Source organism: Catharus ustulatus, chromosome 32 (genome assembly GCF_009819885.2).
Source record: "Catharus ustulatus isolate bCatUst1 chromosome 32, bCatUst1.pri.v2, whole genome shotgun sequence".
Lineage (NCBI taxonomy): Eukaryota > Metazoa > Chordata > Aves > Passeriformes > Turdidae > Catharus > Catharus ustulatus.
This window is the reverse complement of record NC_046252.1, coordinates 1,199,241-1,213,664: the sequence shown is the minus strand read 5'-3', so window position 1 is coordinate 1,213,664 and position 14,424 is coordinate 1,199,241. Positions and strand designations below refer to the sequence as shown.

Genomic DNA, 14,424 nt, shown 5'->3' with positions numbered 1-14,424 from the left:
GCGGAGAGAGGGGAGGGGGTAAAATGGCGGCGGGAGAGGGGGTAAAATGGCGGTGGCTGAGGGGGTAAAATGGCGGCGGCGGCTGAGGGGTAAAATGGCGGCGGGAGAGGGGAGGGGGTAAAATGGCGGCGGCGGCTGAGGGGTAAAATGGCGGCGGGAGAGAGGAGGGGGTAAAATGGCGGCGGCGGCTGAGGGGGTAAAATGGCGGTGGGAGAGAGGAGGGGGTAAAATGGCGGCGGCAGGAGAGGGGGTAAAATGGCCGCGGCGGCGGCTGAGGGGGTAAAATGGCAGCGGGAGAGGGGAGGGGGTAAAATGGCGGCGGGAGAGGGGAGGGGGTAAAATGGCGGCGGGAGAGGGGAGGGGGTAAAATGGCGGCGGCAGGAGAGGGGGTAAAATGGCCGCGGCGGCGGCTGAGGGGGTAAAATGGCAGCGGGAGAGGGGAGGGTGTAAAATGGCGGCGGCTGAGGGGTAAAATGGCGGCGGGAGAGGAGGCAAAATGGCTGCAGGAGAGGGGGGTAAAATGGCGGCGGGAGAGAGGAGGGGGTAAAATGGCAGGAAAGGGGCAAAATGGCGGCGGCTGAGGGGGTAAAATGGCGGCAGGAGAGGGGACAAAATGGCAGCAGTGGCTGAGGGGAGCTTGGGGAGGCCCCCTGTGCCTTTTGGGGTTTTGGAGAGCTGTGGGACATCCAAGGTGGCTTTTGGGGTGCTTTGGGGGGCTCATTTAGCATCAAAGTGGGGGATTGGGTGCTGTAGGACTGGGGAGGCCATGGAGGTGGAGTGTCCTCGATAATGGGGTGCAGCCCCAACACTGAGCACCGCACCCCAGTTTTGAGTTTCACTAAACGGCTGAGCATTAAATCTGCTGAATTAACTGTAAAAACCTCTCAAATGTAAATGCAAACTGTAAGATCCCACTCACCCCCCAGCTGTAAGAAGGGTTTGAGACCCCCTCCAAAACATCCACATTTCAACTTCCCACTTGAGGGATCCCCCAAACCACACCAAGAGCACCCGTGTTACCCTAATTCTTTTATTTAATAAAAACTTTTCACCATTTAAATAGAGCATTTTTATTGAATGTGTAGATGCCTCAGAACTGCATGGCCGCCTCCAATGTCTCCGACAGCTTCGTGGCGATTTTCTCTGTGGGATGGGAGCGATGAGGAGTCTGAAGGGAGGTGCTCAGGGAGGTTTGGGGGGTCGGGAAAAGGGGGTGTCTTCACTCACGTGCTCTTTTTTGCAGCTTTTTCCTCCTTTTTCCAGCTGCCTGCAGCCCCTGGCCTTGGAATAGAGGGGGGAGCGCAGCAACCTCCTCCAGATTGGGGGCTCGGGGCACCGACTCTGCCCCGGTGCCCCCCGATTTCACCCGGGGTTTGAGCTCCACCGTCATTGAGCCAAACTGGGGAGATCAAATATGAACCCACTGCCCCCCAAAATCCCCTCTCCCACCTCAGCAAATCCCTTCCCACCTCTGCGTCGCCGCTGTCGTCCTCCATGGCTTCTCCTTCCTCTTCCTTCTCAGGATTGCCCGGGGACAGCCCCAGCCCCGTCACCGTCACTGGGACAGCTGTGAGGAGCCCAGGTGAGTTTTGGGGGGTCCCTGAGGGGTGAAGGGAGGGGGGTTCAGGTGCTGCTCACCTGCCAGGGCCTCGGCATCGCCCCGTTCCAGAGCCTCCAGGTCCAGCGCTGGCCCCAGAGCTGGCAGGATTTGGGCCTCGAGCTGCACCCCCTGAGATTTGGGGGGGTGGGTGTAGTAGGATATCTTCCCACTGTGGAGGAAAAAAAAGGGGGTCAAGGTGTGGGGAGACCCCAAAAACGGCACTCAGAGTGTGGGGAGACCCTGCAGCCCCTCCCAAATAGGGTCACAGTGGGTGGAAAAACCCATTCTGCCCCCAAAAACAGTGGTCACGGTGTGGGGAGACCCTTCCTGTCCCTAAAAATGGGGTCAGGGCATAAGGAGATTCTATAGACCCCCCAAAATGGGGTTAGACAATGCAGAAAGACCCTTCCTGTCCCCCAAAATAGGGTCAAGGTGTATGGACACCCTGTAGACCCCCCCAAAATAGGGTTGGACGGTGTGGAAAGACTCTTCCTGTCCCCAAAAATGGGGCCAGGGCAGAGGAAGACTCTACAGCCTCCCCCAAAAATGGGGTTAAATGGTGTAGAAAGACCCTTCCTGTCCCCAAAAATAGGGTTAAGGTATATGGACACCCTGTAGAACCCCCAAAATGGGGTTAGATGGTGTAGAAAGACCCTTCTTGTCCCCAAAAATGGGGTCAGGGCAGAGGCAGACCCTGTAGACCCCCCCAAAATGGGGTTAGATGGACGGGAAAGACCCCTCCTATCCCCAAAAATGGGGTCAGGGCATAAGGAGATTCTATAGACCCCCCAAAATGGGGTTAGACAGTGCAGAAAGACCCTTCCTGTCCCCAAAAATGGGGTCAGGGCAGAGAGAGACCCTGCAGACCCCCACAAAATGGGGTTGGACGGTGTGGAAAGACCCTTCCTGTCCCTAAAAATGGGGTCAGGGCATAGGGAGATCCTGTAAACATCCCAAAATGGAGTTAGACAGTGTGGAAAGACCCTTCCTGTCCCCAAAAATAGGGCTAAGGTATATGGACACCCTGCAGAACCCCCAAAACGGGGTTAGATGGTGTGGGGAGACCCTTCTTGTCCCCAAAAATCAGCTGAAGGTGTGTGGAGACCCTCCCCAGTCCCCCAGAAAAAAGGGTGTGGATATGTAAAGACCCCTCCATGCACCCAAACTAGGAGGTCAGGATGGGGAAACCCCTCCCTGCACCCCAAGAAAGGGGGCTCAGAGCGTGGGGACCCCCCCCAAAACCACCCCCCTCCCTCCCCCACCTGGTCCAGTCGCGCAGCAGGGCCGTGGCGGCGGCGGCGGCGTCCGGCAGCCCCCCCGGCCGGAGCCGGCCCTGCCTCCGGGCCAGGTGAGCCAGGAACTGCAGGGGGTCAGCGCAGGGGGGGACCCCATAGAGCTCGCTCAGCTGTGGGGGGGACACAGGGGGGGTTTGGGGACACACAGGAGGGTCACCATGCCCCCCTCTCTGTGACCAAAACGGGCTGAAAATGCCCAAATTGGGGGAGGATCCACCCTAAAATAACCTCTCCTCTCCATTGTTATGAGCACCCCCAATGCTGAGCCCCCCAAATTTTTGGGGTCGCTGATTCCCCCCAAAGAGCTCAGCACAAAATCTGCTGATTCAGCTGGAAAAACAGGGTCCCCTCAAATTCAGAACCCACCCTCCCCTTGTTCCCCAGGTACCCCCAGCCCCCCAGGGGGGTCCCCACGCACCTGCTGGGGGGGGCAGCGGCGCAGGATGGCGCAGGCGGGGCTCAGGGGGTCCCGCAGGCGCTGGGGGGCCAGGGCTCCCCTCAGGGGGGCGGCGGCCGGGGGGTCCCCAGAGTCCAGCACCACGCCCGGACAGTCCAGGAGCCGGATGTGCCGGTCCAGCTGCACGGCCTGCAGGCACCTGGGGGAGAGGTGTGACTGCCACACCCTCCCAAACAGCTGGGCAAGGTGTGTGCCACACCCACCCACCCTCCCAAACAGCTGGGCAAGGTGTGTGCCACACCCACCCATCCACACACACACCTGGGCAAGGTGTGACTGCCACACCCTCCCAAACAGCTGGGCAAGGTGTGTGCCACACCCACCTGGGTGGGGTCTGTGCCACACCCAAACACCTGGGCAAGGTGTGTGCCACACCCACCCATCCACACACACACCTGGGCAAGGTGTGTGCCACACCCTCCCAAACAGCTGGGCAAGGTGTGTGCCACACCCACCCACCTGGGCAAGGTGTGTGCCACACCCAAACAGCTGGGCAAGGTGTGTGCCACACCCACCCAAACACCTGGGCAAGGTGTGTGCCACACCTACCTACCCACACACACACCTGGGTAGGCTCAGTGCCACACCCACCCACACACCTGGGCAAGGTGTGTGCCACACCCACCTGGGTGGGGTCTGTGCCTCACCCAAACACCTGGGGGTGGGGTGTGACTGCCACACCCTCCCAAACACCTGGGCAAGGTGTGTGCCACACCCATTCACATACACACACCTGGGCAATGGGTGTGCCACACCCACACACACCTGAGTAGGGCCTGCCACACCCATCCACACACACACCTGGGCAGGGTCTGTGCCACACCCAAACACCTGGGGGCAGGGTGTGACTGCCACACCCACCCACACATGTGGGTGGGGTCAGTGCCACACTCACACATCTGGGGGCAGGGTGTGACTGCCACACCCATCCACCCACCCACCCGGGCAGCGTCTGTGCCACACTCACACACCTGGGCAAGGTGTGTGCCACACCCATCCACACACCTGGGCAAGGTGTGTGCCACACCCATCCACACACCTGGGCAAGGTGTGTGCCACACCCATCCACACAACTGGGCAAGGTGTGTGCCACACCCATCCACACACCTGGGCAAGGTGTGTGTCACACCCACCTGAGTAGGGTGTGACTGCCACACCCATCCACACACCTGGGCAAGCTGCGTGCCACACCCATCCAAACACCTGGGCAAGGTGTGTGCCACACCCACCCACATACCCACCCACCCCTGGGCAAGGTGTGTGCCACACCCACCCATCCACACACACACCTGTGTGGGCTCAGTGCCACACCCACCCAAACACCTGGGCAAGGTGTGTGCCACACCCACCCACCCTTGGGCAAGGTGTGTGCCACACCCACACACACCTGAGTAGGGCCTGACTGCCACACCCATCCACACACACACCTGGATGGGGTCTGTGCCACACCCAAACACCTGGACAAGATGTGTGCCACATCCACTCACACACCTGGGCGGGGTCTGTGTCACACCCACACCTGGGCAGGGCTCACCTGGTGACCCCGGGCATGGCCCCCACCCCACAGGCACGGCTGCGCTTGAGGCTGTTGATGAGGCTGCTCTTGCCCACGTTGGGGTACCCTGGGGAAGGGGAGGGGTCGTGGGGGGCATCAAAACACAACTCCCACTTAACCCTCCCTTTCACAGCCCCCCACTCATCCCACAGCCCCCCAAACCCCCCTCAAACCCCACCCCTCCCTCCCACAGCCCCCCAAACCTTCTTCATACCCCACTCCTCCCTTTCACAGCCCCCCACTCATCCCACAGCCCCCTAAATCCCCCTCACACCCCACCCCTCCCTTTCACAACCCCCCTAACCCCCCAAATCCCCCCTCAAACCCCACCCCTCCCTTTCACAGACCCCCAAATCCCCCTCACACCCCACCCCTCCCTATCACAGCCCCCCAAACCCCCCTCAAACCCCACCCCCGTCCCTTTCACAGCCCCCCACTCATCCCACAGCCCCCCAACCCCCCTCACACCCCACCCCTCCCTTTCAAAACCCCCCAAACCCCCTCTTAAACCCCACCCCTCCCTCCCACAGCCCCCCAAACTCCCCTCACACCCCACCCCTCCCTTTCAAAGCCCCCCAAACCCCCCTCACACCCCCCAGCCCCACTCACCCATTAACCCCCCTATTTCAACGCCCCCCACTCACCTCCATCCCCCCCTAAACTCCCCCCATACCCCCTCAGCCTCACTCCCCCACTCCCCAGCCCCCCCTCCCCCTCTCACACCCCCCCAGCCCCCTCACCCACGACCCCCACGGTGATGGAGGTCTTGGCCCCCCCGCAGCGCCCGTAGTTGCTCAGGATGTGCAGGAGGCTCTCGGCCCCCACGCAGGCCCCCCCTGCCAGCACCTCCTCGGGGGCTGTGGCCGCTGGCACCCGGCTCTGCTTCTGTGGGGGCACAGCAGGGGGTCAGGGGGACCCTCCTCACCCGAGCCCCCTCCTCCCCCAGCCCCCCCAGCACCCACCAGGTTTCGGCTCTGCTGCTGCGTGCACGCCTTGAAGGCCACGGTGGGGAACTCGGCCCGGAGGTGCTTCAGCCACGCGGCCACCACGTCCCGAGGCACCAGGTCTGGGGTGGGGGGGACACACAGAGCTGCAGGGAGAGGGGAACCCCTCCAAATCCACGCTGGGACCCCCCCTCAAAAATCCAACCTCCTCTCACCGATCTTGTTGAGGACGAGCACGAGGCGCTGGTGGGGCCGCAGGGACCCCTCGAGCCGGGGGCTGCGGCAGCCCTGGGGGTCGCGGGCGTCCAGCACCTCCAGCACCACGTCAGACGCCGTCAGCACCTGCCACAATTGGGGTTCAGGTGGGGAAAAACCCCCCCAAAATAATCCCCCCAATCCCCCCCAGCACTGACCTTGCGCAGCTCCCGCCCGAACTGCCGCAGCGACGCCTCGTCCTGGGGGGGCTGGGGGGGCTCGTCCTCCTCTTCCTCCTTCTCCTGGGGGTACCTGTGTTATGGGGACCCCCCATCCATGGGGAGACACCCCCGAATTCTGGGGGGGATCCTCCCTGTGTGGGGCACACCCCTGTCCTAGAGAACAGCCCCCCCACTCTTTAGGGAGCCCCCCAGGTGTTCCCAGCCCCACCTGGTTCTGGAAGCGTTGCTGTCGCTGCAGAGCGTCCGCCAGGTGCACGGCCAGGTGTGAGCTCTGCTGCACCTCCAGCGCCTGTGGGGGACACGGAGGGGGCAGAACCCCAAACCCCGCCGGGGTCAGACCGGGAGGGATGGTCCCAAACAGCCCCCCGAGCTTCTCCTTGAGGGGGAACCCCAAACAACCCCCCCGAGCTTCTCCTTGAGGGTGATCCCCAAACAGCCCCTCGAGCTTCTCCTTGAGGGGGATCCCCAAACAGCCCCCCCGAGCTTCTCCTTGAGGGGGAACCCCAAACAGCCCCCCGAGCTTCTCCTTGAGGGGGATCCCCAAAGAGCCCCCAGAGCTTCTCCTTGAGGGGGATCCCCAAACAGCCCCCCCGGGCTCACCGTGAGAGCAACACTCCAAAATCCTCCTGCCGTCAGATTTGGCAGGGACACCCCAAAATACCCCCGGGAAACCCCAAAATTTCCAACCTGGTGTTACCCGGGACACCCCCGAAATGCCCCCGCCGGTTCTTTACCCGTTTCTGCCGGGTCTTGCTCTGTTGCTGCACGAAGGTGGCGAAGCGGCCGAGCTGCGGCACCCCCGGGTCCTTCTTGATCCCGACACGGGCGCGCCGGGCCTGGCGACAACGTGAGGGGGTCACACGGGGACGGGTCCCACACGATGGGGGACACACAAAGGGGGTAAATGCTGCACCCCCAAACCCGCCCGGCTCCCCTGCTCCGTCCCCCGGGCCGGGCTCACCTGGGCGCGCTTCTTCCGGGACGCCTCCACTTGTCGTCCTGCAGGGAGGAGCGGGGTGAGCTCGGGGGCCTGGGGGTCCCCAGAACCCCCCGAGCCCTCCCGGTGCCTCCCTGAACTCACGGGACCGGGTCATGGCTGCGCTTCCCACGCCGCCGGGGATCGCTGGCGCCGCGTAGTGACGCAACTTCCGGCGCAGCGTAAAGCGCGTCAGGGAGTCCCTCCCTCGCCACACCAAACATGGCGACCAAAAGCAGCACTCAAGATGGCGCCCGACGAGCCAACACCACACCCAAGATGGCTGCGCTGAGCAGCTGCCACACCCAAAATGGCGCTCCCCGACCTCCCCCGTGTGGCCAACGTGCCACACCCGACATGGCGGCAAGGCCACGCTCAAGATGGCGGACAACGGCACATGCCGTTTCTGGTGTCACATCCAACATGGCGGCCCCGCGCGACGCTGCCACCCTGCCACACCCAAGATGGCGGCCGGCCCCACCCCTCCCCCCAAGAACGACCGGGACTGCCCTTACCAAGAGTGCACTTTTTTATTCCTTTTTTTTTTTTTAACTTTTTCTCTCAGTTTTGGGGTGGGGGGAGGGGCTGAACTTCTTATTTATAATTTCAGGGGCTCCCCCCCTTTCACCATCCCCGCCCCCCCACACGGGGAGAGGGAAGGGTGAGGGGTGGGGAGGAGAGAACCCCAACCCTCCAACAGAGCAAAAATCCCCCTCAAACCGGGACCGGAGAGAAAAAAAAAAAATAATAACCCCGAAAAAAAAAAAAACCAAAAAAACCAACAAAACAAACCAAAAAAAGCCAATGGAACCAAAAAATATATATATATTTATAGAGCCCCTGCAGGGGGGTCGGGGCAGCCCCCCTAGGCCAGCCCGAAGCCCTCGGAGCACTCCTGGATGGCGAGCAGCAGCATGTGCCGCAGCTTCTCGTAGCTCTCGTAGGCCGGCAGGTCCAGCTGGTTGAAGCTGGGGACACACCCGAGTCATTGTCACCCTCCTGAGGGACGCTGTCCCCAGTGCCACCCCGCCCACAGCTCCCAGCCGGTGTCACCACCCCCCCCTCCAAATCGTGCTCCCCATCCCAGTGTCCTCACCTGACCCCAGGGTCTCGTCCCCACCTGTCCCCAGTGCCACCTCACCTGTGTGTCCCCTGTTCCCATCTCCGTGTCCTCCCGGTGTCCCCCTGCCACCCTTTTATGTCCCCCCTGTTCCAGGGGTGGGCAGAGGGTCCCCGTGTGTCCCCTGATGGCTGCCCCTGTCCCCTCACCAGGTGTGTGCTGGGACTGTGTGGTCAGTGTCCCCTCATGTCCTTCTGTCCCCCTGTCCCCTCACCAGGTGTGTGCCAAGCACTCAGTGTCCCCAGTGTCCCCCCCATGTCCCCAATGTCCCCCTGTGTCCCCTCACCAGCTGTGTGCCGGGGGCAGGGCTCAGTGTCCCCAGTGTCCCCCTCACGTCCCTCCTGTCCCCGCCAATGTCCCCACTGTCCCCTCACCAGGTGTGTGCCAAGCACTCAGTGTCCCCACATGTCCCCCCATGTCCCTAATGTCCCCCTGTGTCCCCATGTCCCCAGTGTCCCCCCATGTCCCCAATGTCCCCTCACCAGGTGTGTGAACTGAGGGCAGTGCTCAGTGTCCCCCACATGTCCCCAGTGTCCCCCCCTGTCCCCGTGTCCCCTCACCAGGTGTGTGCTGAGGGCAGTGCTCAGTGTCCCCATGTGTCCCCTCAGTGTCCCCAGTGTCCCCCCAGTGTCCCCACAGGGCAGTGCTCAATGTCCCCATGTGCCCCCTCAGTGTCCCCATGTCCCCCCAGTGTTCCCTCACCAGGTGTGAGCTGAGGGCAGTGCTCAGTGTCCCCATGTCCCCAATGTCCCCCTCATGTCCCCAGTGTCCCCAGTGTCCCCCCTGTCCCCTCACCAGGTGTGTGCCGGGGGCAGGGCTCAGTGTCCCCAGTGTCCCCCTCACGTCCCTCCTGTCCCCGCCAATGTCCCTGTGTCCCCTCACCAGGTGTGAACTGAGGGCAGTGCTCAGGATCCCCAATGTCCCCATGTCCCCAGTGTCCCCCCTGTCCCTGTGTCCCCTCACCAAGTGTGTGCTGAGGGCAGTGCTCAGTGTCCCCATGTGTCCCCTCAGTGTCCCCAGTGTCCCCCCAGTGTCCCCACAGGGCAGTGCTCAATGTCCCCATGTGCCCCCTCAGTGTCCCCCCAGTGTCCCCCCCAATGTCCCCAGTGTCCCCCCATGTCCCTAATGTCCCCCCAATGTCCCCAATGTCCCCAGTGTCCCCTCACCAGGTGTGTGCCGAGGGCAGTGCTCAGTGTCCCCAGTGTCCCCCCATGTCCCTAATGTCCCCCTGTGTCCCCATGTCCCAAGTGTCCCCTCACCAGGTGTGTGCCCAGGGCAGTGCTCAGTGTCCCCAGTGTCCCCCTCAATGTCCCCAATGTCCCCTCACCAGGTGTGTGTCCAGGGTAGTGCTCAGTGTCCCCATGTCCCCAGTGTCCCCCACATGTCCCCGTGTCCCCTCACCAGGTGTGTGCCCAAGGCAGTGCTCAGTGTCCCCAATGTCCCCCCATGTCCCTAATGTCCCCCTGTGTCCCCATGTCCCCAATATCCCCCCGTGTCCCCCTGTCCCCTCACCAGGTGTGAACTGAGGGCAGTGCTCAGTGTCCCCATGTGCCCCCTCAGTGTCCCCCCATGTCCCCCTGTCCCCTCACCAGGTGTGAACCCAGGGCAGTGCTCAGTGTCCCCCACATGTCCCCCATGTCCCCCTGTCCCCTCACCAGGTGTGAGCCCAGGGCAGTGCTCAGTGTCCCCATGTCCCCAATGTCCCCCCATGTCCCTGTGTCCCCTCACCAAGTGTGTGCCGAGGATAGTGCTCAGTGTCCCCCCCATGTCCCCAATGTCCCCCCCTGTCCCCTCACCAGGTGTGAGCTGAGGGCAGTGCTCAGTGTCCCCATGTCCCCCCATGTCCCTAATGTCCCCCTGTGTCCCCATGTCCCCAATGTCCCCCCATGTCCCCAATGTCCCCTCACCAGGTGTGTTAACTGAGGGCAGTGCTCAGTGTCCCCCACATGTCCCCAATGTCCCCAATGTCCCTCTGTGTCCCCTCACCAGGTGTGGGCCCAGGGCAGTGCTCAGTGTCCCCAATGTCCCCCCCTGTCCCCAGTGTCCCCTCACCAGGTGTGTGCCGAGGGCAGTGCTCAGTGTCCCCATGTCCCCAGTGTCCCCCCCAGTGTCCCCAATGTCCCCTCACCAGGTGTGTGCCCAGGGCAGTGCTCAATGTCCCCATGTGCCCTCTCAGGTCCCCAATGTCCCCGCTCGTGTCCCCATGTCCCCTGTGTCCCCAGTGTCCCCCCCATGTCCCCCTGTCCCCTCACCAGGTGTGAACTGAGGGCAGTGCTCAGTGTCCCCAGTGTCCCCCTCAATGTCCCCAATGTCCCCTCACCAGGTGTGTGCCGAGGGCAGTGCTCAGTGTCCCCATGTCTCCAATGTCCCCCTCATGTCCCCAGTGTCCCCCAGTGTCCCCCTGTCCCCTCACCAGGTGTGTGCCGAGGGCAGTGCTCAGTGTCCCCAATGTCCCCCACATGTCCCCAATGTCCCCAGTGTCCCCGTGTCCCCTCACCAGGTGTGTGCCGAGGGCAGCCGGTCCGTGGAGCGGTCGTCGCGGTGGATCTGGAATTTCTGGATGCCGTTCATGCCCTCGAGGGCGGCGAATCCCTGCAGCGGCACCTTGGACGTGCCCGTCACGAACTGCAGGAACTTGGCGCGGTCGGCCTGGTCGAAGGAGCGCAGGGCGCGCCAGAACCACTGGATCTGGGCCAGGAGGGGACAGGGACAGGGACAGGGACAGTCAGCCAGCGGGGTGGGAGCCACTGGGAGTCCTCCAGAACCGCCTGGGGTCCCCTGGAATCCCCCCAGAACCTCCTGGGATCTGCTGAAATCCCCACAAAACCTATTGGGATGTTCTGGAATCCTCCCCAGAACTGCCTGGGATCCCCTGGAATTCCCACAGAATCTCCTGGGATCTGCTGAAATGCCCACAAAACCTCCTGGGATTCACTGGAATCCCCACAAAACCTCCTGGGATTCACTGGAATTCCCACAGAATCTCTTGGGATCTACTGGGAATCCTGCAGAAGCTCCTGGGGTCCCCTGGGATCCCCCTAGAACCTCCTGGAATCTGCTGAAATCCCCCCAGAATCTCCTGGGATCCCCTGGAATCCCCCTGAAATCCCCACAGAACCGCCTGAAATCCCCCCACGACCCCCCCAGGAGCCAGCCCCACCTGGATGGAGTTGCCCTGGTACTCAGAACCCCCTAAGAACCCCCTGACATCCCCCTGAAATCCCCCCAAAATCCCCTGAAACCCCCCCAGAACCCCCCCAGGACCCAGCCCCACCTGGATGGAGTTGCCCTGGTACCCAGAACCCCCCCAGAACCCCCTGAAATCCCTCCAGAACCCCCCAGGACCCCCCCAGGGCCCAGCCCCACCTGGATGGAGTTGCCCTGGTACTTGTGGTACTCGGTGTTGGCCTTGAGGTCGTCGATGTCGATGGTGGGCAGCCCCGAGATGAGCAGCTCCAGCTCCTGCTCCGTGAAGATGGAGATGAGGCGCTTGGGGATGATCTCGTAGAAACCTTCCAGGAACGCCGCCAGCTGCTTCCTGATGGCACCTGAGGGATTTTGGGGGGGTCAGGGAGGGTCCATGAGTCCCCCAAAAAACCCCCCAGCGCTCAGGGCTCACCTGTCATGCGCATCTGGCACACCAGGTGCACGTACTCCTTCTTGTTCTCCTCCGTCACCAGCACGTTGGCACCGTTGGGCTTCAGGTCCCGCACCTCGCACACCCCGAACTCCTGAACCTGGAACAGCCCAATTCCTGCATCTGAAACATCCTGAATTCCTGAGCCTGGAACACCCAAAATTCCTGAGCCTGAAATGAATTCCTGAACCTGAAACACCCTGAATTCCTGAGCCTGAAACAACCCAAATTTCTGCACCTGAAACACCCCAATTCTGCACCTTAAACACCCCAAATTCCTGAAACTCAAACACCCCCATTTCCTGAACCTGGGGGGAAAAGGGGGGAAATTCCTGAACCTGAAACACCCCAATTCCTGAACCTGAAACATTTCAATTCCTGCACCTCAAACACCCTGAACTCCTGAGCCTGGAACACCCCAATTCCTGCACCTGGAACATCCTGAATTCCTGAGCCTGAAACACCCCAATTCTGCACCTCAAACACCCTGAATTCCTGAGCCTGAAACACTCTGAATTCCTGAACCTGAAACACCCCAAATTCCTGAAAGTGGGGGGAAAAGGGGGACAGCCTGAAACTCAAACACCCCAAATTCCTGAACCTGGGGGAAAAAGGGGGGAAATTCCTGAAACTCAAACACTCTGAATTCCTGAACCTGGAACACCCCAAATTCCTGCATCTGAAACATCCTGAATTCCTGAATCTGAAACACCCCAAATTCCTGAACCTGAAACACCCAAATTCCTGAACCTGAAACACCCCAATTCTGCACCTGAAACATCCTGAATTCATGAACCTGAAACACCTGAATTCCTGCACCTGAAACACTCTGAATTCCTGAGCCTGAAACACCCCAATTCTGCACCTGAAACATCCTGAATTCCTGAACCTGGAACACCCCAATTCCTGCACCTGAAACACTCTGAATTCCTGAGCCTGAAACACCCCAATTCTGCACCTTAAACATCCCAAATTCCTGAAACTCAAACACCCCCATTTCCTGAACCTGGGGGGAAAAGGGGGGAAATTCCTGAGCCTGAAACACCCCAATTCCTGAACCTGAAACACCCCAATTCCTGCACCTGAAACATCCTGAATTCCTGAGCCTGGAACACTCTGAATTCCTGCACCTCAAACACCCAAAATTGCTGAGCCTGAAATGAATTCCTGCACCTGGAACACCCCAATTCCTGCATCTGAAACATCCTGAATTCCTGAACCTGAAACACTCTGAATTCCTGAACCTGAAATGAATTCCTGAACCTGGAACACCCCAATTCTGCGCCTGAAACACCCTGAATTCCTGAGCCTGAAACAGCCTGAATTCCTGAACCTGAAACACTCAAATTCCTGAACCTGAAACATTTCAATTCCTGCACCTCAAACACCCTGAATTCCTGCACCTCAAACACTCCCAATTCCTGAGCCTGAAACACCCCAATTCTGCACCTGAAACATCCTGAATTCCTGAGTCTGGAACACCTGAATTCCTGGAACTCAAACACCCTGAATTCCTGAACCTGAGGGGAAAAGGGGGGAAATTCCTGAACTTGAAACACCCCAATTCCTGCACCTGAAACTCCCTGAATTCATGAATCTGAAACACCTGAATTCCTGCACCTGAAACACTCTGAATTCCTGAGCCTGAAACACCCAAAATTCCTGAGCCTGAAATGAATTCCTGAACCTGGAACACCCCAAATTCCTGCACTTCAAACACTCTGAATTCCTGAACCTGAAACACTCTGAATTCCTGCACCTCAAACACCCAAAATTCCTGAGCCTGAAATGAATTCCTGAACCTGGAACACCCCAATTCTGCATCTGAAACATCCTGAATTCCTGAGCCTGAAACACTCTGAATTCCTGAACCTGAAACATCCCAAATTTCTGAACTTGAAACATCCTGAATTCCTGAGCCTGAAACATCCTGAATTCCTGCACCTCAAACACCCAAAATTGCTGAGCCTGAAATGAATTCCTGAACCTGAAACACTCTGAATTCCTGAACCTGAAATGAATTCCTGAGCCTGGAACACCCCAATTCCTGCATCTGAAACATCCTGAATTCCTGAGCCTGAAACATCCTGAATTCCTGAACCTGGAACAGCCCAATTCCTGCATCTGAAACACTCTGAATTCCTGAACCTGGAACACCCCAAATTCCTGAAAGTGGGGGGAAAAGGGGGACAGCCTGAAACTCAAACACCCCGAATTCCTGAACCTGGAACACCCCAATTCTGCACCTGAAACATCCTGAATTCCTGAGCCTGAAACATCCTGAATTCCTGCACCTCAAACACCCAAAATTGCTGAGCCTGAAATGAATTCCTGAACCTGAAACATCCTGAATTCCTGAACCTGGAACACCCCAATTCTGCACCTCAAACACCCTGAATTCCT

The 14,424-nt window shown here is 60.1% G+C and overlaps 2 protein-coding genes across 2 annotated transcripts in view; both read right to left on the bottom strand.

Annotated features, from left to right (window-relative positions):
• Positions 1-1,045: 1,045 nt before the first annotated feature.
• Positions 1,046-7,441, bottom strand: GNL3L (G protein nucleolar 3 like). Its single transcript, XM_033083589.1, has 15 exons — positions 7,370-7,441; positions 7,250-7,287; positions 7,023-7,124; positions 6,497-6,577; positions 6,265-6,348; positions 6,067-6,193; positions 5,870-5,973; positions 5,648-5,792; positions 4,887-4,974; positions 3,314-3,491; positions 2,863-3,005; positions 1,639-1,769; positions 1,470-1,567; positions 1,228-1,399; positions 1,046-1,143 (listed from the first exon to the last, which is right to left on the bottom strand). Exons 1-15 carry the CDS (start codon positions 7,380-7,382, stop codon positions 1,091-1,093), a joined length of 1,557 nt encoding a protein of 518 aa, XP_032939480.1. The 5' UTR covers positions 7,383-7,441; the 3' UTR covers positions 1,046-1,090.
• A 628-nt stretch (positions 7,442-8,069) lies between these two features.
• The window catches only part of HUWE1 (HECT, UBA and WWE domain containing E3 ubiquitin protein ligase 1), a 168,024-nt gene continuing 161,669 nt past the window's right edge, over positions 8,070-14,424 (bottom strand). Inside the window, 4 exon segments of the mRNA XM_033083465.1 lie at positions 8,070-8,232; positions 10,882-11,072; positions 11,751-11,932; positions 12,004-12,121. Coding sequence (XP_032939356.1) covers positions 8,130-8,232; positions 10,882-11,072; positions 11,751-11,932; positions 12,004-12,121 — 594 coding nt within the window. The 3' untranslated portion in view covers positions 8,070-8,129.

Bases quoted from the DNA above. Each gene is read 5' to 3' on its own strand.
- GNL3L (XM_033083589.1), bottom strand. The intron at 1,568-1,638 runs GTGAGCAGCACC...GGCTCCTCACAG, and splicing joins CGATGCCGAGGCCCTGGCAG to CTGTCCCAGTGACGGTGACG. The intron at 1,144-1,227 runs GTGAGTGAAGAC...CCCATCCCACAG, and splicing joins AAAGCTGCAAAAAAGAGCAC to AGAAAATCGCCACGAAGCTG.